The sequence below is a fragment of the Embiotoca jacksoni genome, unplaced genomic scaffold, assembly GCF_022577435.1.
Source record: "Embiotoca jacksoni isolate LCO1_2020_lvr unplaced genomic scaffold, fEmbJac1.0.p SCAF_29, whole genome shotgun sequence".
Lineage (NCBI taxonomy): Eukaryota > Metazoa > Chordata > Actinopteri > Embiotocidae > Embiotoca > Embiotoca jacksoni.
The window spans coordinates 1,627,886-1,654,628 of NW_027185380.1; the positions used below are offsets into that span (position 1 = coordinate 1,627,886).

Sequence of the window (26,743 nt, forward strand, 5' to 3'; positions counted from 1 at the left end):
AACATATGATTAAAGCAAGTTGAAACTTAAATAGCGTGTGTTTATAGGTGTGCGTAGGTGGGTGGGCTTGCATATGTGTGTGTGTGTGTGTGTGTGTGTGTGTGTGTGTGAGGGTGTGTGTGAGGGTGTGTCTGTGTGGTTGTGGCAATGCAGAATTTCCTCTCATTTGAAATGTAAACATGATGTGATTAGAGCCAAGACAGAAGTAAAGCCATCATGCTAATGAACAGCTGTACTGCATGTGTGTATGTGTGCGCAAGCTGCATTCGCCCGCGTGTGTGTGAGTGTGTACGAGCTTGCGAGTGTGTGTCACAGCCATATAATTACATAGTGGGATTTAAAAGCCAATTAAACACTTAAAACGTGGACGGAATCATATTATGGTATCTAGTAAACACGGGCACACACACTGAGGAAAGAGTGTACTGTATTTTCTTGCCTCATTATATGTGTGCGTGTCTGTCTGTGTGTGCACAGTTGTATTAATGTGTGCACATTGGCATCGGTGGTTGTGTATTCGGTGTGTACATGTGTGTGTGTTTCTGATAGCCACTAATTAAGTCTCTAATTGCTACTCTCAATCATCCAGTGAGCCACGACAGTCTCTCTCTCTCTCTCTTTTCCTCTCTCCACTTCTCTCAGAAACACACACACACACACACACACACACACACACACACAACCGTAATCACACTGTGATTAGGCAGCGGGCCAGAGAGCTGCGAGCAACAACAAGGAGAGGACAGTTTCATCACAGCCAGCCAGAATATGTTGGTTTGGAAAACTTTCATTTCATCCCAGAAGCCATGAAAAATGCACTTTTGTTATTCCGACATAAGTGTGGTGGAGGAAGAGTCACTTAAAAAAACATTTACACCTGCTAAGTACAGCTAGAACTTAATTAGAGCTGCCCAGAGTTAAGTGACTGAAAGCTGGGAACAGACCCGGAGATTACTGGGGTTTACAAAGACCAGACACCTCACACATAACAAATATTTCCAGTCTGAATGGAGCATTTACTTCAAGAGTAACTATAGAGGACAGCTAGGAGTGACTTTGGAAACAAACAAAAAAACTCCACTCAAGATCCACCCACTCTCTTGCTGAGGACCTTTAATCATCAGATAAAGTTTGCTCAGTTTTCATGGAACAATAGATGTTCACAACATTTTTTGTTTTGAGATGATTGTCAAGGTCTTTTGTCCATGTTAAGCTCAAACTTGTTGAGACAACATGTATCGGAAGGCAAACAAGTATACTGAATAATGAAGAAGTTTAATACCTCCAGTTTCATGACATCTAAAAAAGTGAATAAGTGGATGTCGAGTAGAGACTTTTTAAAAACAATTTTTTTTTTTACCAACTATTGTTTCGAAAGTCAAGAATAAAGCATCAACTTCACTTAGAAGAACTGGCTTATAAAAATAAAACAAGTCTCATTCATGACATGAAACATGACAAAAAATATTCTCTTTAAGGCTGATATGGAACAAAGAGAAGAGGCTGAAATGACCTTAACCAACCAACAGAAACAACCAAGTGATGAGTCCCACATGGAAGGACGCATAAAAATCACCACAAAAAGCACTGAAACCATGTTTAGACGTCCGTGATACTTTCTCCAGAGCTGCGTATTCATTTCTCTCCCGAGATGTCACGGGAGAAAAACAAGAAAGACAAGCTGGTCACACAGCCACTGATGAAGCAGCTAGGGGAGGAGATGCTGCAGCTGCACCAGCAATAGGATGCTGAAGTGAACAACACCCTGCTAGTTATACATGCAGAGTGTGTGTGTGTGTGTGTGTGTGTGTGTGTGTGTGTGAGAGAGAGACAAGCGCTCTGTCTGAAGTCATTGCTGCCAGACTGAACCATCTGGACAGAAGCAACATTTTACACCAGAACCCTGCAAGAGGACGCCATTTAAACGTGGAGCTGCACTTGTAAAAGGTACAAAAAGGCCTTTAATTATTGAAGTGATTTACTACTCATTTATTGAAAGTTAATTTAAAGCTGCGATAGCAAATACTTTTATATTAAAAATGAATCAAATGACTATGTGTATGTGAAGAGGCTCCTTGTAGTTCTGAACCCACAGAGAATGACTACCTAACTACAGAGCTTATTGTTTTTGTTTTGCGTTCTGCAGCTTTACTTTTCCGATTTGCCTCTCTCATCCAGACGCAGCAGGCGACCGTTTTCAACAGCAAACCCACTTCACACTACCTGCCAAGTAACACAACAGCAAGACCGAAAGTCTTACCAACTAGCTGATGGAATAGTTGAACATTTAGCAGCAAAAGAGCCAGATGCTTCTCTCTGGAGTTGGTGGAAAACTAAACAAAGCTTAAAAGGAATATGAAGATGAGAGTAACATTTATCAGGGTGGACAAAACAAAGCCCCAACGAAACACTGCAAAGTGGCCGGCTAATATTTTTGTTTGAGTAAGTAGTTCCCTCGACAAATCATTAAAGTGTTGACACCATTTTGCTTTGTACAGTCTCTCTCTGTTGCCACATGAAACCTGGCACCAACTGGGACAGCTATCTTGCTAACTAGCCCCAAAACAAAATAAAACCAAACTGAGTTACTGCACACTGTTATCTTGGTGGGTGACTCTTTATCACTATGGTTAGTGATGTTGCAGCTTGCTAGATCTGTCTTTATTGTTCAGGCAACACTTAGCACCACCAGCTGGCACAGAGTGCTGGCAGCTGGCCCATCAACCACTGTGTTTGAGCTATGTTTCCCATTAGTGAGCAAACAAGGAGGTAGTGGGATGTTTCAGTTGTCTCACTTTGAAGATTGCCCCCCTTCAAAGTAGAGTGTCTTTTGATTTGGGGGGTTTCGGGTGGTGACACCGAACCAACTCTTGATAGTAATTACCCTTCTGTTATCGCAGCAGTCTTTCTGAGATTCTGAATAATTATATAATTTTTTTTTTTTAATATGTTCTGTCATTATAATCCTTTGTTTAATGTAATAACATAAATTTCCCATTGAGATACCTTACATTTGATATAATATAATTAAATATATTCTAATGACAGATGAAACTAGTGAAGACAATAGAGTAAAATCCAGAAATCTCAGTTGGCAGGATGTGGAGGCAGCTAATGGGCGAGAGGTTGTCTTCATTTCTGCTACCTTTGGCACCCAGCAGTGTGTCCCTGATGAACTGCTCCAGGTCCTCAGCTCGTTTATGAATCCTGTCAGCATCATCCTCGACCTGTTCTCCATCAGCAGACACCTTCGTGGCCTATACACACACATATATACATTATAAAATAATAATAAAACGTGTTAAATAAGTGAACATGTTTACTTGTGATAGGGAGGGAAGGGAAGGGAAAAAAATAAAGGATGAAAATTGACAGATGAAGACGGCAGCACAGACACAACACATGAACACTATCAATACTATTGTGGGCAAACAAATACAAAGATGGACGAATTACTGACAAAAAAAAACACAACTTCACACATTAACACACAGAGAACCAGGAATACAAGAGATGGATGAATTCTTGACAGACTTGAAAACACATCCTCACACACTCAATTTAACACACACACACACACACACACACACACACACACAAAACACAAACACACAGAAAGAGAGTGTAGATAATTATTGTTGTGATTTGACAAGATCATGCTATATCATTTTAGCTGGTGTGTGTGTGTGTGTGTGTGTGTCTGTGTGAATATACAGGGTGTGGGGGGATAGTATTGCTGTCAACAGATGTCAAGGCCTAAGCCTCTAAAAGGGTGTAGCTTGACAGCTTGAATGTGAGTGTTATTTTTCTCCACTTGGCATTTGTAGACCCCCTCAACTGAAAAAGTGTTTTTTTTATTATTATTTTTTTTTATTTTGGTTAACTCCTTTTACAGAAAACTGTAACTCTCAAGATTCTAAACTAAAAAACAAAAAGAGAGTGCACAGAAAGTCAAAGATTGTATTGAATCCTGGATTTACAAAAGACAGAGATGCTTTTGGATGTTCACTGAACATGCGAAAACAATAACATTCCCCATTTAAATTGATTTTAAGCATGGGTGGATTCAAAAACATGATATTCTATTCATGTTGAACCTGGTACCTGCTTGTCTGTTCCCAGCACATTTAGATAACTAACAATAAGAAGCGTCTCAGAGCTCCAGGGGGCGTAAAACTCTTTTGTGACAACAGGTTTGTGATCAACTTATTGAAACTTTCCTTTGAAATGTCCACCATTTAAGTATAATTTGATACTCCCTGTGGAGGTTTTGACCACAACTAGAATGGTGGAGCCATGTCTTACAAGCTGGTTAAGGTTTTGCTTGCATTGTGCACGGAAATGCGGACGTGCAAGTATGTTGATAGCGCTATTTTGCTGGTCGGCAGTTGGTGTGACACAAACAGGCAGTGAGGAAGACTGCTTCCAAGCAAACATGCATGTACATGATAGTAAAATCCTTTTTAAAAAGTGAGGTTATGAGGACAGAAATTTGCTGAATACGTTTGTTCACACAGTGCACAGGTTCCATTGTGCACTTTTAGTAAAGAAAAAAAGAAAGAAGAAAAAACCTGAATGTAAACATAACTTTTGTTTGTAAGAAAACTATACAAGCTGACTTTAAGGTTAATCTGGGTATGGTTCCCAGAGGCCAAATATCTTCTAGTATGTCTATAACTCTGTATTTTGGCAGCTACCCTCAGACTCGTGTCTTTTCTGAGTACAACTGTTGCTTAAAACTATTTTCAACCACATTCTATATTTGCTCCATATTCTCTGTAGTAGACAGACAGAGAATGAAGGTGAACAGAGAGAAAGGAAGGCAGTCGATGACAGGGACTAAAGACAAGTCAAAGAGAAAAACAAAAGGGTTTATACCCTGCTGTGTAGTTGGTCCATCTCAACGACCAGTGATCCCAGGTTGGAGTCGGCCAGTTGCAGTAATCTCTCCGGAGCTTTCTGAGGCGACAGCATGTGCTGCAGGAGGGAAACAGAGAGATGAAGGAATTACAGAGAGAAATGTCTGACACCTTTTGGCCCAGGGCTAGGCTTTTGAACTGCATGGCTCTGTGCTGCTCTGAGAGCCGGAAAGAAGACGATGAGCAAGCAAGGGCAAGCGACAAGGAAGACAGAGAAAGAATCAAATAGAATTAGGTAGAAAACATATCTGGAAAAACTGAATATATACAATTGTGTCACAGTTAAAAATTAAAATAACAATTCAAATGTGACAAAGTTATGAAGCTGTGATCAAATTACAGTTCAAAACTTCTCAAAGTTCTTTGAGAAAATGGTAACACTTTGAAAACACTGAAAACAAAGCTCACAACAAAATGTTAATGACAGAGTTCATCTAAGTAAACCAGGTTGAGTAAACTGAATGAACAATGTGTTGTCTCACTGGACAACTGCATAGTTTAGAAACTGTTTTGATTGCACAGGATTTTTTTTTTTATATGTGCAAAACCAACCAGTTAGGCCAAATCCTTAAAATATTTTCTCTTGTAAAACCTTAAAAAAATAGAAGACATTTCCAATACAACATCTTACTGTGTTGCTTGTTTGTTTATTAATGTTAAATGGGCTCATTGTTGCTCTTTGTGGCCTTTGTTGACAAGATACCCAATATAACTCTGATTCTCAATAACTGTCAAATACCGGTGGGCCTCCGACCTCTGGGGGCAGTAATGAGCACATTGTAGACTGGTGCACCACAATGTGGAAGAAAATGCTGCATTACATGGCTGACTTGAACAAGCATTACAATTTAGGTGTTTTCAAACCGGGCTAGCCATGGTCAGTCATGTACAGCTAACTTCAATGGGGATAAAATAAGTTAAAAATCAGGCAGCTGTTCAAGCCTTTCCAAATGTTACCAAACCAAATTAATCCAATTCTGTTCGTAGAACCGTATTTTATGGGGGTCTGATGCTCAAAACAGTTTACCCACCATTTAACAGGCATAATGAAATTACATGTCTGCACTGCAGGTTTAAGTGCATATTTAAGAGTCCCCTAATACAATGACAGTGTTTTCAACCAACTGAGGGAGCCAACGTCAGCTTAAGTAGCGAGTTTCCAAAATCTGACAGCTACAGAAAGCTGCTAGAAATAATAATACTGCTTTTGTTTCCATCTGTCTGATGTCAATAATTTATTGTTTCAAAAATACTGAGAATTTGGAAAGTAAATCAGGCACTGTTACTGTAAACTGCATATGTGGGATTTTAAAATTAAAAACTATAGACGTAGCAACAGATGCGAAGTTCAGCAAAAGGTCTTTAGAAGTAAGTAAACAGAAAATAAAGATCTCATAAAAAAAACTAGGACATGAGTTAACAATTAAGTGAAAATAAACATTCCAATCAGTCAGATACGGATTTCTTACCTTGAGTTCCTCTGTCGTGTTCTCAAAGTGGTACAACACCTTATAAGGTGGTGGGAGGGGTGTGGTCAGAGTGACATCAGTGATCATGCGATACAGGCGGTCCATATCACTGATCAACAAACCTGAGCACTCATCATCACAGGCTAGAGACAAATAAAAGCACTCAGTTAGACATCAGGGAGCCTAATGAAGCCAGCTAAATCCCTTTGAGAGGTTTACAGACAGCCAGTGTGGATTTGTGTTTGTTTGTGTGTGTGTGTGTGTGTGTGTGTGCGCGCGCGCGTGCGTTCGTTTCAACGTTTTTAGACAACCTTTTTTTTTTTATTTGGCAGGTAGCAATAAGAGAAAGAGAGGAAGTCATACAAGTGTCTTATTTTACAAGTGAATGTGTGTTTTTCTGCTTTATGAGTGAGCTCCTAAACACATCAGTATGTAACCGTGGTGACTGCTTGTGTTTTTGTGTTTAAGTGGCTCTGGCATCAGAGAGACAGGGCTGCCGATGCATGAAATTCAGCACAGAGGCAAAAAAGCACCTATTATGAGCACACACTGCAGGCTAAAAAACACACACACCAAGGAATTCATTGAAACACACGCACACACATTTCTCTATATTGTGTGTGCGCGTTTGAATTTATTTTCCCTTCTGTAGCCCGAGGCTGATTTATTGCACAAATTATAATTTCTGACAAGGGAAATCAAAGATAAATTAAATAAAATAAAAAGTGTTTCTACTCTATCAATCTATGACAAAACCAGTACACACAAATAAACCAGTGCATTCATGCAGTCTCATGCTTACACACAAACACACAAACAGTGAATGTTGAGTTCAATGTATGCGGGAATAAAGAGCTGTCAAATCCAAGCCATTCAAGAATCTCACTGATGAAGGAGATTAACTTCCATATCAATCATGAAATCACCCTATAATACACACATTCAAGTTGTGGTGTTATACAAAATGACTGTCTGCTCTTTGTAGTGCTGGTTGGCTACTTCTTTCTGCATGTGGGCAACATTTAATAACTGACATCACCTATTGAAATTTAGCTGCACTTCTATGATAATGTAAGGGCCGCCTGCATTTCCATCTCTGAAGACTACAAACTCCCAAAGTAGTCGGTTGCGTTTGCTAAAATTGGAGAGGCCAGAGCACAGGCACAACGCAGAGTGCAATCACTCTTCAACAAGTGAACAGCAGTCTGATCGCTCCACTCTGTGTAAACCACCAGGGCTTGCGATTATAGTCCGGAAGCAGTGGCGAGTGGTTTTCAGAGTCAAGGTGCATTGCAGCAATCACATCTCCAATTTATGAACACATGCTTTGTGTCTGAACACATAAAGACCTGAGCAAGCGATTTCCTTACTGACCTAAGAGCAGCAATTTCACATCAGCCCCTGTCTTACAGCCTTTTCTTCCACGTTCTCACTCACGTGCACACACTTACCTCCAGACATGCTAATGCCACAGAACTGGCCCCGCCATTATTGCCATATTAAATTTAAATTATCTCCAAATGACATTGAAATTATTTTCTAAATGACTCGAATCTGACTTCTGCCACGATCTCATGTCTTCCATGTCAAATAGAGAAAGGGGCTATGGGAGCTCATTTGCATTTCAGTGCCAAAATAAAATAAAAACTCACAACATCAGGCAATAAGAGGTGGTGAGCCACCAGCCAGAGTAGAATCGAAGTAAACAGAAGAAAGAGACAGAGAGGATGTCTGTGGGGTTCATGAAGTGCGGCACCCTGTACTGCAATCACGGCTACTTTTGTGGTATCTTCTGCGGCTGGAGACTAATCATCATAATGATTTCAATTTCAAGTTTCATTTGCTGGTAGGGGACTCATGGTTCCAGCAACATTTCCAGAAAAACCTGAACCTTCTTTTTACCTTTCAATGCATTTTGTAACTTTGAGCTCTATACTAAATTATTCAATTTGCAGGTACCCTGGATGAAGATAAACAAAGGAAAGACAACAAAAGGAGCATACAAAAAACAATAATGAAGGTGTGTGTTAGTCTTACAGAGGATCTCAGTCGGTCCACACACATGCCTTTCCATGCACTGGTCACACGACAACCCTGATGCACCGTCTCTGCAATGGCACTGGCCCGTGACGGGGTGGCACGGTCTGGGCAACGCCCCCCACAATGAACACTTACACTCCTCGCAGTGGCCGCCTGGCATCCTCGGGTTACCGTGGTAACCGGTGGCACACCTGGACAGGGGGGATGATTTGAAGAGAGAGTTAAACGTTATAGCCTACTTCACACTTTAGCATTTGCACAATACATTGTTCAGTAACTGCAAAAGTTCTACCTGTACTGGTTTCAAACAGTTTGCCCACAACAAAACGCTGTCATACTTTCATCAACCTCAAGTGTATCCTGTCATCTTAACAAAATCTCACCATTCATGCTCATTTTTCACGAATTCAACTTTTCAAAAATGTTAAACAAATTATTCTTATTATCACTTGGAATGAAAAACTGTATTCAATTTGAAACGTCTACAAAATAGAAGTATCCTCATCAGTAGTGTCAGACAGTGGACTCACTGTCAATCATCTTGTACTAAAACGTGCCAGAAAATATTGTTCTTGTCCTAATGTCCTTTGAGTGTGATAAATTATGTGGCCTGTATCAAATTTCATGATTTTCCAAGTATGTCTTGTTTTAAAATGTTGTGATTTTCTCTTTGTGTGTTTCTGACCTCTCACAGTATTTGCCCTCATATCCTTCAGGACAGGCGGTGCAGCGGTAGTCATCAAATCCCTCTGCTACACAGGTAGGACTGAAACTAGACAGACAGATTTTTCACAGAAATGAATTAAAATATATTTAAACATTTTATACAAATTTGAATTACTTGTGGACACAAATAAAAACTGCGAAAATAACAGAAATGTGTAAATATTTACAGAATGACAATATGACATTATTAAGGCATTCTACTTTCAAATTGTAGACACAGGCCACCGCAAAAAGAGATAACCAGGAAGTTTACTTGTTCTCTGGGTTGGTCAGGGGACAGGCGCAGGGTTTACAGTCATCAGAAAAACCTCGGACGACGCCGTAGAAACCCGGAGCACAGCGTTCACACTGATCCCCCTCTGTGTTGTCTTGACAGTTCTACCAACACAAACACACATGAAATCAATGTGCTATTTGTGAAAACACTCTATTGACTTCCAATCATTCTCTAGCTTCTCTACGACTCTAACCCAAATGTGTGGGTGCTGAAATTTCACCCTCCAACCAGCCTGATTCCTTGGTGTGTGCGGCTGGTTTTAAATGTTGGATGTCACTGTGAGCATAATGAAAGCAGCTGGAACACAATGACAGAAAAAAAAAAAAAAAACTCATCCCTCTTATCCACAAAGCTTTTCATCTCAAAAAAGCAAACCAATTTTCAAATTAAATTAACAGAAGTTAAGCTGTTATCTGATTGTTGAAGTTGGAAATTGCCACTGGCACAATACAAAAAAAACAAGACACAAGATTTGCTCGAGCAAGAACACCCCCTCCCCCCCCAAAAAAATAAAAAATAAAAATAAAAATAGAAACAACATTATTTTGGAATGGTTTACAGGCATCTGTGGAATAAAAGAAGTCTATTCCAGTGCATGTACGCTCAGATTGTGGCATGTTTCAGAAGCTCTAATTAAAGACAAAGAAATGTGTATAACTGTTAAGCTGTGCACCGTCTCCTGTGTCTGTATAATTGTTTCAACATGACAATGAATAATTGAAAAGATGACAGACAGGGTCACCCATCCTCACCTCCTTGATTACGGACAAAACGGCATTTAAGAGGCTTGTTTTCTGTTGAGTGAGATAATTATCCTGGCACCACTGGTTCAGTTGCACCAACACCAGATGAGAAGCAGAGATAATCGGGGCATACGCTTATTATCACCCGCTGTCTGTTCGTGTTATAATTTCTCATAAAAGTAGTATTTTTACTGTGCTTGGTTTTATGGTGGACAATTTAGAGACTCGTAGTGACAGAAAGGTCATTTTATTTAAAGTCAGTAGCTTTGTGTCTCTTAGAATTTGTTTTTTTCTACAGAGACAAACATTAAAATATTGACTTTTACTTTCCGGGTGAAAAGTTGATCGAGCAGTTACTGTCTTGCATACAGATTCACACATCCACACTATCAATGGAAATGCCCAGTACGATAGCAGCTGCTTCTACAATGCCCCAGAATCTGTACTGTAGCAGCAGGAAAAATCATTACTCCTTCCTTTTCAATACTCCCACAGTGTCTGAGCCATTCCAGGTCCCAAACTTTTATCTAGCCTGGACTATTCTGATAAGAAATGTAGTGGGGTCCACACACAATAATGAATTGTTTTTTGGGCTAAGTCCCACTCCTCCATGATGAGGTGCTGCGAGACGGCGCACAGCAGCGGCAGCCGGCTAGCTTTTAGCTGACGGGTGCGATCTCACACGTCACAGAGTTTAATAAGCTTCCTTTCTCAAGAGCGGGACATCTGAAATACTCATTTTCTCTTCCAGGATTTCACTCACCTGTTGTTACCTGGATGGCACAATAAGCATGCAATAAGGGCACAATGACATGCACAAATATATCCAAAATATTTTCATATCCGCATTTGTTTGTGTTTAATTTCAGCTTATTTTTGTCTGGCCTTATTATGAAGCCTACCACAAACATACACAGACACAATATATATTTCTACTTAGATTCAGACAGACAGTATGCTAAAATACAGTGTGTTTTTACGTAAATATGTGGTCAATTCTAACAATAAGTACTCATAAAAGACACAAAACACCCCGCCGACACACACACACACACACACACACACACACACATCATAGATATGCTACAAAATTAAACTCACAGAAATATATTATGTACTATATACAAACACACAGCTCTCTCCTCTTCATATCCCCAGGGTCCTGTCTTATGTGTTCGACTTGTTTGTTGAAAATGGGAACTTCAATCAGTACAACAGGAAGTTTCCTCTTAACGAGGCAAGTCATTTCCATTAACTTCCTGTGTTCCTCGTTACCGCTAATTACCACAGAAACAAACTCGTTTAGCATTTTCAATTTAGCCCGCTCGGCTGGAAAATGCTAATGACGCTGTTATGGAGAGCGAGATAGAAATAGGCAAGGAAAGAATGACTGGGAGGCAGAGCGAGACAGGAATGAAACACGAGGGAGGAAGAAGGGAAGAGGGAAGAAGAGAGAGAGAGAGAGGGAATTTTTAAAAGTAGAGAAATTCAGGCAAGATGAGAGAGAGAATAAGAGAAAAGAAAAACAAGAAAAAACTGAAGGTAAAACACTGGCAGAGAGATGAAAGGAGACAAAGGATGAGTAAATACATAATTGAAGACAAGTGGGGAGCGAATTTAGGGAGAGGATGAGGCAGAGAAAAAGACAACAAAACCAAAGGAGAGGAGGAAGAGGAACCAATAGAAAGAAGCAGCATAAGTGGAAAGAGGAAAATGAAGAGAGGAGGTGCAACGGCAGAAAAGAAAACAATGAAAAATAATGAGAAAGCAGAGACAGAGAATGAGAAACAAACACTGGCAGCCTTATTGGACCACAACTGTTGTCTAGCATGTGACACACTGGGTGAGTTTAAGGCTGATTCCAGGTAACATTTCTTCAACATGAACTGTTGGTGCATGAAAGTTCAGGACTTGGTCTCAATGAATATGCTGAAATGGATTGGAAATCCTTTAAAAATGAGATTTAAGTTGTTGACATTACACAGTTTTTAGGCATATTTAAAATACTGAATTGTTTTTGAATGGGTGTGCTTACATGCGTATAAGTATCCTGGTTATGTGTTGCGCATGCAAACATCCTATTCTGTATAGTAGAAACCTCTACATGCTACCTGCGGTACACGGAAACTGCATGTATGTACGTTTCTGAACATTCTCTGCTGGTAAAGAAGATAGATGGATGAGCTGTATGAAGATGATCAAAACCTCAGTACTGCTACGATGATGTTTACAGGAATACAAATAACCAAGTTTCTCGTGTTCAATGCAAACTTCATATCCCAAATATGATCAAACCAGGTTAAGACACAAAACTGGGACACGGGAAGGGACATTTGGCTTCACAAATGAAATTTTAAGTAATTACAGGTCAGTATTCAGAAGTCAAACTCTGTGATGACTTAACGCTCCACCTCAAGAAAGCTTTTGAGACAAAAATGGATCTGCACTGAACACTTCCTGGTAAAATTGAGTCACAACTCTGCCTTTCAGAAAGGAATCATAATTGAGCATTTATTAAAAAATAAAGAAATGAGCAACTTGCAGTAGACTACCTGCCATATTTCAAGCTATGAATGCTAAAAATCATCTTGGCAAGCTGATGCAGAAGGGTATAAATCTTATGAAGAGGATCCACAAGAATCCAACCACTGCCAGCATCTATCAGCATTTGTTCAGAGGTTATAACATCTTATCTGAGTGTATTGATCAAACCACATCAAACCACATACACAAATATTCAAATACCATTAAAAAAAAGAAGAAGAGGTAAACCATTTCTCTTTTGTGTTTTCAGTCACTTGCATTCATTTTTTTAAATTTTTGTTTAAGTTGGAGTGTGCAAACAGTAACCTGTAACGGTCTATTGAATGCATTTTGTCGAAAACTGTGGGGGTCATGTTTCTTTTATTTTGTACCTTAATGTATTCTACTTGTATATCTTATGATCACAGCATCTTCTCCTATTTCTCTGAAAGTAGGGGGAAATAGCTTTGGGTCCGATCCAGAGGAAAAAGGAAATTACACAAAATATGAGTGAGCCGGGGGTCGTTAATTATTGCAGGGCTAAGTACAGTACCTGACATCCCTTCCAACACACACACACACACACACACACACACACACACACACACACACACACACACACACACACACACACACACACACACACACACACACACACACACCTTTTTCACTCCCTCACCTCCCTTTTTTCTACAGAAATTACCCAACATATGGCTCTATGAGGGCTTCCAGCTGCGCGCACACGCACACACACACACACACACACACACACACACACACACACACACGCATACACTCATTTACCTGGCATATGGATGTCTCAGGGTCACAAGTGGAGGAGTGCCCACTGCACTGGCACTGGACACAGCTGCCCATGCCGGCAGCGGTGGGCACTCTGGATACTGGAGCAGATGTCAGGGAACCGGCACGAAGACGGTAGAAACCTGCAGCACACTCCTACACAGACAGACAGACAAAGAATCACAGAGATAATCACAGATTTAGAAAAGATTAATAACAGAAATACACTTTACAGTGTATTTCTGTTATTAATCTTTTCTGTTATTAATTTTTTCTAAATCTGATCGAACATGTGTTCCCACAATCAGTTCACACTAAGCCTGATATTAAAATACACCTCTACACACACACACACACACACACACACACACACACACACACACACACACACACACACACGTAATTATCCCTAATCGTTACTTCTCTAGGCAACTGTTGACCACTCTCTCTTTCACACACATACACACAATTAAGAGTTATTCCCTTCAGTAACTTTTGAGCACAGACACACACACACACACACACACACACACACACACACACACACACACACTAATCTGCACATATTAACACACACAGACATGCAAGGTACCTCTCTCTTCCTCTCTCTCCTGTTCAGTAATAATTAATGGAGTCCATTTAAAGAGCCATCTGTTCCCTCTGCTAGCACTAAACGCCCGTTTAAAAATACTTTATTAACAACGACGGCAGCTACAAATAGAACGGCCATCTGTCAGCCAAGCCCTCCACGACCTGAACATTTCAAGTTTAGCTACCGTTTGCTGTTTGGCACGTTTTCAACAGTATCTGTAGCTTCTAAATTATGTACACAAATATTTTTTTTATTAGGAAATGTAGATGCGCGCTGCTGTGCACACCATGTCACAGACGCTGGAAAATAGAGTTAAAAGTTTGCTGGCGAACCTTGTATTCCTTTGAGATTAACACAATAATACCTAAATAACTTTCAGGCACCGCCGTCCAGCAGAATTATCCAAAACTGTTGTCGCTGTGTATCATAAGCCGTCTCCACAAAATCCTCATTAAACTAAAGATTGAGTCAGTGCTATATGATTTCTGTGGCTTAAGAGAAGGAGCTGGACGCAGCTGAAAGTCAATTGCTTTGACAAAATCACAAGTGAGTGGAGGAGATGCTCAAGTGAGGCTTAATCCTGGCTAAGCAAAGCAAAAAATATAAAATAAAATAAGAAAAAACAGGAGAGTCTGAAAGGCATTTCAGAAGCTTAAAACTCTGAACTAAATGTAAATTGGAAAGTTGTGAGATACTATTGAAAGCCGAGTCTGTGACCTCATGTTTTTGCCATTCTCTCAAAGTGTGAAGGCAGCAGACAAAAAGCAGCGAGAGTTCAGCTTACTTTGACATTTTCTTTATGTAACTTGATTCAAAACGAACACTTACTTTTCATTTTTTGTAAAAAAAATTCTCTACACACTGATTAAAATGTACTGGAGCTGATCTATTTTTGAATAAGTCAACATTTTGTAAATTTAAGTTCTTATGTATGCAGGTATAAAGATTTATGTGTACCTCACAGGAAAGTCCAGAGTATCCAGATGGACAGTCACACTTTTCTATCTGATGGGCTTTCTCACTTTCTTTGGTCGGTCTGCCTTCCTCAGCCACTGTTAGACTGAGCTCTGAAATGCTGGGAGAGAAGTCAAAAAACAAAAATATAATGAACACAACTTTACACATGTTTGCCTTTGTGTTTGTCCTAGTTTGCTGGCACAGTTGGAAAATCTAAAATTAAGGTACTTTCAACGATTTAAAGTAGACATATAGTAAATTATACATATTTGGAGGTATAATATGGGATATCCGGAGAGAGCTATGATGATAATATTCAGCAGGTTATAATGTTTCTGCTGGGGAGGTCAACTTGTCTTTTCAAAGGAGTAAAGATACTTTTTTATTACTACACCTTGAAATTCAAATAAAGATGAAGGGGTGTTCCCAAAAGTTATTGTTTAATCAGCGCTCAGATTTCATATTTATTGGTGGATCAAACTGTGTGGACGGGCATGGAAATGTGTGTGTGTGTGTGTGTGTGTGTGTGTGTGTGTGTGTGTGTGTGTGTGTGTGTGTGTGTGTGTGTGTGTGTGTGTGTGTGTGTGTGTGTGTTTGTTACCGGCTGTGTCTCATCAGGTTTCCGTGTGATGCCTTAATCAGGATATAGTCCACATAGAACAAAATGTCCATGAAGTCCTCTCGAGTCATAGAGCGGCCGTCTGCGTGCTTCCACTCATGCTATACAAACGTACACACAATCAATTTTTCGACTGCAGACTATTCGTGAAATAAACCTTGTTTGCATTGACCAACTGACATTGCCAAAAGTAAATACAATACGATTCTGCTCAAATCTAATTTTAGCTATTGCTTTTTAATAGAAAATGTTATCTTTAAAACTGGAACCTCAAATACTTCTATTCTTGTTACTATTATTAATTTCCCACTTTACTGTCAAGCCTTACTCTACCTCTGTCATGTCAATCTCGTGGCGGGTGAGCTGACCGATCTGGAGTCCCGGTATGTGGCGTGTCATTAACATGTCGTGGTTAGGACCACCCTTAATGATGACCTGAGGCTCATAGGAGGAAGGACCAGTTTCCTCTCTGGCCTCGTAGTACACTGCATATTTCAGCTGCCCACCGTACACTGTGATCTAAAGAGAGAGGGAAAGAATTGACTGAAGTGAATAATCGAGACTGAACTGATTTTTTTTTTTTAGTTTTTAGAGAACAGACTTTCCATTTAATAAAACAAACTAAATATTTATGATTTATTGTTTTTGACATTCAGAGGATTAAAGGTAACTTGAGAAATGTTTGCCCTCTATGGAAAAGTTTTGTTTATCTGGCACACAGAATGATGCACATGTGTGTGTATACACAAAGAAGTTGAAACAGTATTTCATTGATCAGCAGCGGTTGGTAATGCGCCAAGAAACTCAGGAAAGGCAGAAAAGAGGAAGGCTATATGTCAGTAAACACAGACGTGTTTAGCGAAAGATTAACATTTTAAGATGAATCAAGTCCAATTTTTGGGAGGAAATACATTTGCCCTGTTTGTTGAGTCTCAAGGGCACACACACACTTCATTCAGGTGAACCCAGTTTACTTTCCAAGTTAAAAGAAAACTGAGAGTATACCTTTGAAAAATGCTGTATAAACTATATCCTCCAGCCATCATAGCCAAAAGTGAAGTGGCGGGCATGTCACAAAACACAAAAATATATTTTACTAAATGACACAAACAATTAAATTGACAGTGAGGTTTCCTACCATGGAGCCTCTGAACTGCTCTGGCAGTTTCCAGTAGTACGGTTCAGAGAGAGTTGAGGTGATGAGATCTGCGTGAGCGAGGATCTCAGGGTGCTGGAAGCTAACTCCCCTCCTCGTCTCGTCAGTGTTGGACTTATCCACCAGGGGGAGCACCGTCTGCTCTGGCTTCAGTGTTAACTAAGATACACAACAAAGAAAATATTGATGAAGTGCTGCGATGATCCTTGAAGATTAATCACAATATCGCAGTAGCTTTTGTTCAGGAGAGTATTCACATTCACACTTGATATTGTTTTTTGCTCACACTGTATATCAAAATGACTATAAAACTGTATGTACTAAGCTCTATGATTAATAAAATGGTTTTGCATCGTTTCCAGTCCTGCAACTTGAGTTCTCAGTAAAATTAAGCGTTAGTACAAACTGGAAATGAGTCCAAACTTATTCATTTAGCATTGTAGGAGACAGTCTTGGTTCAGCAGAAGAATTTCACCATGTAACATAAAGTGACTCTGACACATCATATGCACAAACAGTATATGGATGAGTAGAATTCCACGACATTAAATTCAATCACATAAGCTACATTGCATAATGTGGTCTTCTTCTCTTCACCTCCTAATGACACTGACTCGAACAAAGTTCCTTCCTCTCCATCCTTTGACTTTTCCAGACAGCAATCCAAATGGATTTTGTCTCAGACGCCTGCCTTATAACAGAAAATCTTAGTATCTTTGATTTCTTTCCTTCTCTTTCTCATTTACTCTGGACACAGATGATTGTGAGATATCCTAAATAATGATGACAGATTTATGCAGCCATCAAAACTGAACTAACTGAGGACCCTTTTATGTTTCATTGGAAAATTACCTGATGGACTCTTGTCTACAAATAGTCTGTTTTCCAAGTCTCTTTTCAGGGAATCATTTAAATGAGGTTAATTAGTTAATTCAATTCTGGTCCTTTTAGTTATGTGGATAATAATCTGTGATTTTAAAGACAAAGACTTTTACTCTTCAGCTTAATCCAATGCCATTTATAAGCATTTATTTTTGCTAAGCTCACTCTTGTAGAACACTTCACTCCCACAGCTTTAGTGAGGCGGCACCTGAACAGTTTAATCAAAATAAACATTTTAAACATTAATTTCAGAGCACCAAAACAGGACTTTCCTAAAGTGTTTTTTTTAGGTTTTGGGAATACAATCACTTCATAAATAAAGCAAACCTAACCTATCAGTGTTGATGTTTCTTGCTTTTTCAGTGTATGAAGATCTTGATATTAGTGGTCAAAGTCAGTAAATGTCAATGTCTTTCTTTTCTGGATATAACTTGAAACTGACGGTGTCGCTCTTTCCACTGCTCTCTGATTTGTGAATAATATTTGAGTTATTACTGACTGTCTGGAGAAAAACTAGCCCTTTCTTTCTCATTCTGTCTGTCTCCCATTTCATGTGTTGATATTTCAATATTACCTGAATAATATGAGAGTTTATTATTGACTGCGGGTTGTGGTTGAGTGGACAGATTTAAAAATGGATTCATCTGCTTGAGCCTGGATCTCTCTCCCTCTCTCTGGTGCTGTAGTCCAGCGGTGTTGATATGTGGATATTGTGTGAATAATATCTGAGGCATTATGGAAAGGTGCTTTTTGGTTGAGTGGACAGAATCTGAAATCTATTACGTTACCATGGCCTGGACACACTGGCAATACTGGCTGCATAACAGAGAGGTAGTCACATGTGAAATAGGAAACTGCTCATTTCTGTCTTAAGTTTTACTTAAAATAAATTCAACTCCCAACATTTACATAGAGGAATAAGTTTCTCATTTGCCATTTCCTTGATATGACCATTACAACAAGTAAGTAACAGCAACAAAAAGTTTAGTATGTAATCATATTAGAATTTAATGATACCTTGAGAAAAAAAAGAGTCACAGCACACTACCTGTTCAGAGCTAAATGTCAAACTAGCTGGTGAACACAGTGAAGCACTTCCTACTTAACATAAGAGATTCCTACCTATTGGATTTTTGAGTGTGTACAGCATGCCATCAAGTATAAAGCTAAATCCGAATAAGGATTATTGTTTCTTTGTAATGCCATTTAAACAATACTATGCAAATAGGTAGGTAGGTAGGTAGGTAGGTAGGTATTTACTTTATTAATCCCCGAGGGGAAATTTTTTTCGCTACAGCAGCATACAGAAGCAATAAGATAATAATAGAAATAATAGAATAAAATACTAGAATATAATATAATAATAGAAAAGCAAATACAACCCTTTTTAGACATGAAACACATAAAAGTGCTGATTTCATCTGCAAAAGTACTGACTTTTCAAAAATGTTAAATGTTGCTATGACAGCCGGAACCACAATACTTCTGCACATTTTTTTATTGTGCGTGAGATTCACCGGTGACAACTAGTGCTGACTGATAAATCACATTTTCTTTCACGGCATTAATATGGATGATAAACGCATCGCAGACGACAGCCTGAAACGAGATAAATAAGAAAAAACAATTTACATGCCAACATATGAGCCATTGGATGTTTACACGGGTCATGCCAATAATGTTCCGTGTAATTGATTGGGTATTCATTGTTCAATAAAAGCATGTTTGCAATTATTTCTTTATTTCTTCAATCAGTGGACTTTGCTGTTTAGGGTTTGAGGTCTATTCTAGCAGTGCACCTATTTGAGTACAATGTAGAGCTACTATGCACGCTTCGATATTTGATAATTCATTGCAAGTCATATCATCATTGAAATACTGAACAATGTTATCTGACATCACAGATTTTGCTCATATTGAACAGGTTTAGTAGCAAAGCCCCTGATGATCTAATACGGTTTTTATAGAGATTAATATGGTATTAAGTTAAGAGTTCATAGACCATTTTAATTATTTGTATTCATAACAGTTACTGACTTACTAGTATCAGTCATTTTGTTTGACCAGGCCTTGTTTACAATGTTTCCTTTTGTCTTATCAGTGCTTTCATCTTCTATCTGTATTCACAGATAGAAGACAGGTTCCAGATAAAGGTTACATATTTTACTGTATTATATCAGTGCAGATCATCGAGCAGCATTTAACATCCAGTAAATATCCGTCCAATCACACACACAGTTGTCTAATCAGAGGTGAATACCCCTGAAAAAGTGTGTGTTTATGGCAAAATATGTATGTGTGTGTCTGTATGTGTCCATCTTCCCGGACCTCCATGTAACCCCATGTAGTGTGAGTTTGGGAGTGTGTAAGTGAATGCATGTGTTCATTACTGTGTTTGCATAGTGTATGTGTATACCGTCAAGATATGGTGACTCTCTGCTTGCGTGCGTGCGCGTGCATGCGTGTGCGTGCGTGTGCGTGCGTGTGCGCATGCGTGTCCCACTCCACTCAGTGTAATCTCACGAGTCAGTGGTTCAGAGAAAATCTCCTTCTTTCCAATAAACTCTCCATTTTTTTCTGTCTTTCTCTCTGCCCAGCTCTCTCTCTCTCTGTCTCTCTCTGTCTTTCTCTCTCTCTTTCTCTCAACAATAAATGAAGTGAATGCTTGTTGTTCAAATAAAGCCTCTCGCCACCTTCCATCCAAAGAAAACCTCCACGGTTACCACGGCAATGACAGTTTATTGCCGATGGCCTCTATTAAAAACACCTCGCCTGAACAACTGATTGTCAACTTGTTGACTGTTGAATACTTCAGTTTTTGATTTTAAGTAGGTCAATTTAATTTTCAAACTTTTGTTCGTATTTTCTAAAAAAAAAAAGAAACATAAACCGTTTTCCGGCTGTTACAATGGATGACTTAGACAAACAGCAGGCTTTCACACCATTCTCCAACAACTCTGCTATCACTTGTCCCGGCTCCTAAATGGTGGAATGAGCTCCCCACCGACATCAGGACAACGGAAACTCTGTACATCTTCCGCCGCAAACTAAAAACACACCTCTTCCGACTTTACCTTGAATAGGTATTTATATATAATATATATATATATATTTATATACTTTAGTAGCGCTTAAAATGTCACTTACTTTTAGCACTTTGTAGGTTGGCTTTCTTGAAGAAATTGTATTTTCTTGATTCTTCTTGTTCTGGGTTTTGTACCCTCATGGTTGAAATTTACTTATTGTAAGTTGCTTTGGATAAAAGCGTCAGCTAAATGAAATGTAATGTAATCTTGGCTGTAGATCTTCTAAATAAGTAGACAGTGTAGGGAAGGTCAAGAATGTCAGTGTTGACCAACTAACAAAGTGGATCTACTTTTTCGCCACCCCAGCGGTGCAGCTCTATGATTTCAAAATGTTGGTCTGTTTTACTACTCACAGATATGAGGCAAACATTTTTATCTTTGATATTCCACAGGGAAAAGATCAAGTATAATCAGATCTATTAACATCACATATTCAAATGAGCCACTGATCCATAGATAATGATTAATGGAGGACATGAAGTTTGGTGTACAACACTGGCATAATGCAGAGTCAGTTGTAGGCAGTCAGCTGTCAAATGTGTTGTCTCAGCAAGGAAGCTGGCCCAGACAGAGTGAATCCAGCATAGCTACAGCAGGAAACGGCTGTACTGGTTAGATCCGCTATTTTATCACATTACAGGCAACAGACATCATAAGTGAACATGAAAACAGACGGGAAACTACTCTTTAAAAGTCACTGGAGACATTATGAGGGTTTTGGACAACATGGAGAATGGATTTAAAAAAAACGTTAATGTTCAAATAGTAGCACTCTGTAAAGCTGAGCTCAGTAGCTGATTTTTTTTTTGTAACACACAACAGCTAAAATGCCCAAACAGTTCAGTGGTGCTTTGAAATTGAACTTTAAAAGGTACAGAGGTTCAAAATATGAATGATTAGACATAACTGCTTCAAATTCACTTAATCCGTTGGCTATTTTTGTCTCACATCTATCAAACATATCAAAAGACTCAAGAAGAAAGCGATGCTTTGGGTCACTCTATGGTTTTTCACAAGCATTAAAGTAATTTTTATGGAGTGTTTTAAACAATTAAGCAGAAGAGTGACAGAAGAGAAGTAAAATAAAAATGTGTGTACTCACCCACATCCTGATAAGTCCCTGAGCCTCTGTGCAGGAGTGTGTCAGTCCGTAACAGTAACACTTGCTGCAGCCCAGCGGATTTTGTACCGATAACCCGAATGTGTCTGGCTTACAGCGATCGCAGTTGTGTCCCTCCACATTTTCCTAAAATGAGATACATACAGGCAAACACAGAAAGGTAAAGTTAGCTTCAGGAAATACTTTAAAATTTCCCTTTCTGTTTGAGGCCAGGCACATTTTGCTTAAAGTACTCCAAAACAAGATGTTGGTAGGGCTGACTGGATGCTGTGAGAACAGGTTCCTGGCTCAAGTCCTTGAACTGAAAAAATGTTCAGTGTAGCCCGAGGCCCACTGAAGTGTTAACGGCAATTAACCCATGATCATAACTGTGATTTTATCAGTACTATAGCAATTTCAGTTCGTAATTACAGTGTTAACTTGGACAGCAGCACATACTGGGGCAACTTAAATACAGCCAACCAAAATTACAGAAAATGCCTTGGCTCCGTTGAGTAGCAGAAAGAATCTCACTGGACTGGATGTTTACATTTTGAGTAAATCAGTACAACTACTAATCGATGGTGAGATTATGATATATTTTATTCCATAACTTGATCTATTGTCTTGTCTCACAAAAACATGCCAACCAATGTTAACTCACATTCCTAGCTTAATCCTACAGCAGCCCAAGACCTCCATACAACAATGCATACATTTACAATCATATCAAACCGAGAAAGGCCAAAGGTCCCCAAAACTGAGGAGGAGGAATAAGTAAATGTTAAGAGCTTGATAAATTATTAAAACTATTACGCAACGTTTTTCAACATTTGTTGTTCAGCAAGTTATGATATCATATTCGATCCTTGTTCCAGACCACAAGCATCTGATTAACAGGTCTTAGTTTCTGACAATCAAACATGTACGTCAAAATCCTGGAGAACATTCTTAACTTGCTTTGCAGTCCACTTCAACATGCCTCATCCAGAAGGCTTAACCATAAGTGTACTTCAGCCTTTCAGGCTGTTTGCTATTCTCTAGTTTTCCTGTGAACACCGGTTGTTTTAAAATGTATTTAGCTGTTGATTTTGGCAAACTAATTCTGTTAAAAGGGACTAAATCTTACACACAGCTCCTTCAATGTTGACGTAAACCTACTCAAATTAAAGCTAAAACTTGGTCCTTTCAAGTAGTATCAATGATCATATTTCAAAATTAACCTGAACCTGTAACTTTCCAAATATGATCAGTCTGGACTGTCTATTTCTGATGGTACTATTGACGGAAGATAAAGCAGGTACATTACATACTTCCATGGATAGAGAAATACAAATAGACAGGAACACAGATGTGATGTGAACATTGAGACGGGTGACGAATGAGTGACAGGCCGTCAACTTCCTTCCTGTGTAGAGAGAAGATGAGACCCGGTGATCTGAGGCCTCATAACAGGCCATGAATCACACGTGTGCATCTGTACGCAATTTTTTTTTATGTGGCATAATGTGATCAAAAAGTGACAGCAGAGAAGAAAGGTGTCGCTGGTCTGAGCCAGTCCGTATCAAACGTGACTATGTGTGCACGCGTGTGTGTTAAAACAATCGATGAGAGGCGTGCATATGTAATAATTTGATCAGCTTGTCAAACTGAGGATGAAAAGTGTGAAATATATGCTTTATATGTCTGTATATGGGTGATTGTGTGTGTGCATGGGTGTGTGCAAAGACTGTCTGTGTCTGTGTGTGTGTGTGTGTGTGTGTGTGTGTGTGTGTGTGTGTGTGTGTGTGTGTTTCAAGGGCAGAGTGAGAGATAAGAGAGAGAGAGATAAGGCGGTGATGGGAGGGATCAAAATACCAAGCCAGCTCCAGTTTTCTCAAACGGAACATTTCACTGCTTTGATTGTAAATCTCTCCCTCTATCTCTGTCACTCACACACACACACACACACACACACACACACACACACACACACACACACACACACGCACACACACACACACACTAAAGTGTGGTGTATGCCCTGGCATTTTGTTTTTTGGAGTACCCACCTGCCTTCTTTTTAAAATGGTTTAACTATATCTGAACAGACCTAACCTGTGATTTACATTAAATGTGAGAACACTTTCATATTACTCAAGCTTCTTTTAATTTTTTGTATAAATTGAGTGATTTAAAGCAACAATTTCTGGCTAGCAGATGTCAGCAGCGATTTCAGTACTGAAGATGTCTCAAATATGATTAAGACAAGAATTACAGCCTTACAGTTGTATGCCTCCGCCAACCAGCCAAGTCGCAGTTTATATTCTGTCTGTCTAGACTAATACTATATATGTAATGAAAACTTTGAAAAAAATCTGATTCTGATAGAACAAAAATTTGTAGCCATGACAAAAGACAATGTTTCAAATATGGCTGTTGCTGCAAAGAAGCAACAACAACAACAACAACAACAACAACAACAAAAATCCTAAAACGTGGATGTTTCACACATCTTCAACCTGACAGCACAGAAGATCTTTACAATCAGCACAGTTTCAACTGGACAAGATTAGTGTCACCCATTCATCGTCCAACCAAATGTGAAATATGATACAAATCTCCTAAATTCTTGAGTGATGTTGACCTTTGACCTTTTGGATATAATATGTCATTTTGTCATCTTCTTATCCTATTTGACATTTGTTTGAAAATGTTGTCATAATTAGCACCAAATTCTTATGCTATGGCCATGCACGTGTTTTGTAAAAGTAACCTTTGACCTTTAACCTCTAAATTCTAATATGTTCATCCTTGAGTCCACAAAAATGCTTTTGAGAAGTTGAAAGATATTTCCTCAAGACGCTCCTGAGATATCTCATTTACAAGATTGGGACGGACAACCGGAAAACCAACTGCCTTCGGCTGCAGCTGTCAAACTGTACAAAGTGTTTTTACTTGCACTACAAATTCAAGTTATTTCACCTCCTTGTGTCATTTTTTTCTACTGGCCATGAAGAAAAATAAGATTTCAACAAGAAAGTACAAGGTCAAAAAATAATAAGATAATGTAATAATAGGACGATTTCCAGTGCAATGTGAAACCACAACGGCGGCTGATGGTAAAGCACCAACAAAGATATTCTATGTTCTCGAGTTTGAATTCTACTGAAAAGTACTCAAACTACAACTAAATGTCAAAAGGCCACATTAACTAAAGTACAATGAGAAATATGTACAATATATTGTAGTTACACCTATACAAATAAAGTTATGATATTTATGTTCAGTCTTTTTGTATGCATGTTTGTTCGGTTTATTATTTCAATAGGGCAGTTAAACAACATAGAAAAGCCTGATATATGTATGTAATGTATTTAATGTATGTGTGTGTGTGTGTGTGTGTGTGTGTGTGTGTGTGTGTGTGTGTGTGTGTGTGTGTGTGTGTGTGTGTGTGTGTGTGAGTGTGAATGTTATATAGAGGCCTTCATACATATATGCCCGTCATGACAGATGCCTCAGCATGACATTTACTGGAATAATTACACACATTGCACACATATATACTACAAAACGCAAACATGTGCAGTCTGTCAACACAGACAGGAAGGACAGAGACAGCATGTGAAGTAGGTTTTTAAATCTGCACTGACATTTAAAATCTATCATCCCTATCTGGATTCAAAATAATAAATACTAAATTCTTCTCTCGCTTTCTCACAAACACAAAACACTGAGAAGTGAAAGGTGGGCAGAGTGTCAGTGGACGCTGTAATGTATTGTCTTGCCAGGAAAATAAATAAATACATGAAATAAGTGAATCTTTAACAGTATGTGGGAAGGTGGGACTTATGAGTCGACGTGTGTGTATACTGTACCTTGCAGCTACATTTTCCCGTTCGATCTGCGCAGCCACACACTCCTCTCTCCAGGTCGCAGGTCTGGCTGTCCGATCCCAAGATGCTGCACTCGCACTGGGTGCACTGTGGGAAATGTGGATGACAGACAATGCCAAGTTTCTGTTATCAACAACATAGCAGGCTCAGAGAAGAGTTACCAGAGTGTGTCCGTGCTTTATGCTTCACCACACCATTAAGCTTCACTCCAAAATGAAAATGTTCCCATTATCTTCGCACTCCCATGCTAGTTGTGAAGTTCAGACGGACACCGAAAATAGAGTTGTCCACTTATTTTCCAATTTGAATTGTGAGTTTTGAAAGTGGAAACATTTCTCTGAGATAAACTTCTAAACAAGATCATGAAATCCAGAATAACAGCATTGTTGTGTCTATGAAAATCTCTCTCCTTTGTCCTATGGAGACACAGAGACTCTCAAACCCTCATGACCCAATCCCACCAGAGATTCTCTCCAGTGTCTCTTCATTTATCTCCTTGAAAATAAAAACATCATGTTCACATGGTTCATTTACCTGAGGAAAGTCTCTGTATCCCATTTGACACTCGTTGCACTTCTCTCCTCTGAAGGAGTCGCGACAGAAGCAGCAGCCGGTGTTCACGTTGCACTGCTGGGTCACTGAGCCAATCACACTGCAGCCGCACTCCTATTTACACACAAACACGCAGACTGAGATTATTGCTGTTGTAAAAATTTACTTTACTCAGACATCAACAAAATCCAAATATTTTGTTTCTTACAGACAATGAAAACATTTGTCTTGGTACATTTGTGCAGTTTAATAACTGAATTTTAATCATCCGTGTCCAAAAATTTAACATGAGAAGTTGTGCATGTGAGGGTGGATCTAAAAGTGGTCGGGAGCGATGACTGTGTTATCGCGGGTGAGAAACTTGCTTTCAACATGCAGTGAGCTGGCATGTTGTCATGTTGGAGAGTTCAGTTGCCATTGTGCCACC

General features: G+C 39.2%; 1 protein-coding gene across 1 annotated transcript in view; it reads right to left on the reverse strand.

The window, feature by feature from the left end:
- The window catches only part of lama2 (laminin, alpha 2), a 178,552-nt gene that overhangs the window by 41,272 nt on the left and 110,537 nt on the right, over positions 1-26,743 (reverse strand). The window contains exons 26-39 of the mRNA XM_069161590.1: positions 26,299-26,430; positions 25,747-25,851; positions 21,893-22,036; positions 16,805-16,981; positions 16,000-16,185; positions 15,649-15,767; positions 15,048-15,165; positions 13,502-13,654; positions 9,408-9,532; positions 9,114-9,200; positions 8,426-8,619; positions 6,389-6,531; positions 4,879-4,977; positions 3,146-3,257 (exon numbers count right to left, since the gene is read on the reverse strand). Of these exons, the coding sequence (XP_069017691.1) occupies positions 3,146-3,257; positions 4,879-4,977; positions 6,389-6,531; positions 8,426-8,619; positions 9,114-9,200; positions 9,408-9,532; positions 13,502-13,654; positions 15,048-15,165; positions 15,649-15,767; positions 16,000-16,185; positions 16,805-16,981; positions 21,893-22,036; positions 25,747-25,851; positions 26,299-26,430 (1,894 nt within the window). The remainder of the gene's footprint in view (positions 1-3,145; positions 3,258-4,878; positions 4,978-6,388; positions 6,532-8,425; positions 8,620-9,113; positions 9,201-9,407; positions 9,533-13,501; positions 13,655-15,047; positions 15,166-15,648; positions 15,768-15,999; positions 16,186-16,804; positions 16,982-21,892; positions 22,037-25,746; positions 25,852-26,298; positions 26,431-26,743) is intronic.